Genomic DNA, 1500 nt, shown 5'->3' with positions numbered 1-1500 from the left:
GCGGAGGGTGATGGGGGGAGGTGGGGAGCTTGTCAGTGAAGATTTTGCCGTTTACCGTCCGTTGATCAGCAGATTTATTTTTCACATTTTTGTTGGAATTCCTAACGTGCTTCCTGGTTTCTGCTCCAACCAGGGGTTGCCTGGCCAGATATGCATCGGCTTGCTGAGAGAGTCCAGCTGGAGGAGCTGACCAGAATTGGAATTCTGAAAGGGAATGTGGCCAACATGATGAAGGTCCATTTGGGAGCTGTCTTCATGCCTCACGGTCTGGGTCATCTGCTGGGATGTGACGTCCATGATGTTGGCGGCTACCCAGAGGTCAGTGCTGCTCTGTTCTGTGTAATCCCCAGCAAGGCAGCCATCCACTTTAACTCTATCTGTCCCACCGAAGGTACACACCGGTTAAAGCAATCTCATTCTGTCAGGGAGGTACTGAACCCTGTCTGGGATTCCACTCCCCTGTGCTGTATGTCATAATTAATTTGGATAAACATCAGGTATTGAATTTTTGTAATGCAAACAAGAGCAGGACTTATACAATTAATGGTAGGGCCCTGGGTAGTGCTGTAGAACATAGAGACCTAAGGGTTCAGGGACATAGAGTCTTTTACATTTGCAGCGCAGGTAGACAGGGTGGTTAAAAAGGCATTTTAGCATGCATGCCTTCATTGCTGAGATGTTGGAGTGTAAGAGTTGGGGCGTCATGTTGGGGCTGTTCCGGACATTGCTGAGGTCCCTTCTGGAGTACTGTGTCCAGTTCTGGCCACCCAGTTCCACGAAGGACATTATTAAGCTGGAGAGGGTTCAGAAGAGATTTAGCAGGATGTTGCTGGGAATGGAGGGTTTGAGTTATAGAAATAGACTGGAAAGACGGGACGTCTTTTCATTGGAGCGTAGGAAGTTGAGGGGTGACCTTCCTGAGGTTTATAAAATCATGTGGGACTCCGATAAGGTGAATGACCAGGCTCTTTTCCCTAGAACAGGGGGAGTTCAAAACTAGGGGCATATTGTTCAGGTAAGAGGAGAAAGATTTAAAAAGGGCATGAGGGGCAATTCTCTTCCACAGAGGGTAGTTTGGGTGTGGAATGAACTGCCAGAGAAAGTGGTGAAGGTGGGTATAGCTATGATGTTTAATAGACATTGAGATAAGTTCATGGACCGGAATCATTTGGAGGGATATAGGCTAAATGCAGCCAAGTGGGACTGGTATAGTTTGGGAACGTGGTCGGTGTGGGCTTGTTAGACTGAAGGTTCTGTTTCTGTGCGGTATGACTCTGAAAGTGCACAGCCTGACTCCCAATGAGAACACTCAGCATCACACCCGGGTCTGAATCCAGCCTTCAGTATTTCCAGCAGCAACAGCCCAGGCTGGTCTTGACTAGGGATGCTGCTCTGTCTCACCATGCCCTCCCACTTTGTGCTCCCCCTGTCATCCCGTCTCACCCCCTCCCCGCCGTCGCCCCCCCGTCTCCCCCCCTCACCCCCTCACCCCTCCCCCCC

General features: G+C 50.1%; 1 protein-coding gene across 1 annotated transcript in view; it reads left to right on the top strand.

Annotated features, from left to right (window-relative positions):
• The window catches only part of pepd (peptidase D), a 158747-nt gene that overhangs the window by 147617 nt on the left and 9630 nt on the right, over positions 1-1500 (top strand). The window contains exon 13 of the mRNA XM_043706503.1: positions 134-318. Within this exon, the coding sequence (XP_043562438.1) occupies positions 134-318 (185 nt within the window). The remainder of the gene's footprint in view (positions 1-133; positions 319-1500) is intronic.

Source organism: Chiloscyllium plagiosum, chromosome 17 (genome assembly GCF_004010195.1).
Source record: "Chiloscyllium plagiosum isolate BGI_BamShark_2017 chromosome 17, ASM401019v2, whole genome shotgun sequence".
NCBI classification, from domain to species: Eukaryota; Metazoa; Chordata; class Chondrichthyes; order Orectolobiformes; family Hemiscylliidae; genus Chiloscyllium; species Chiloscyllium plagiosum.
This window is presented reverse-complemented; position numbering and strand designations above follow the sequence as displayed.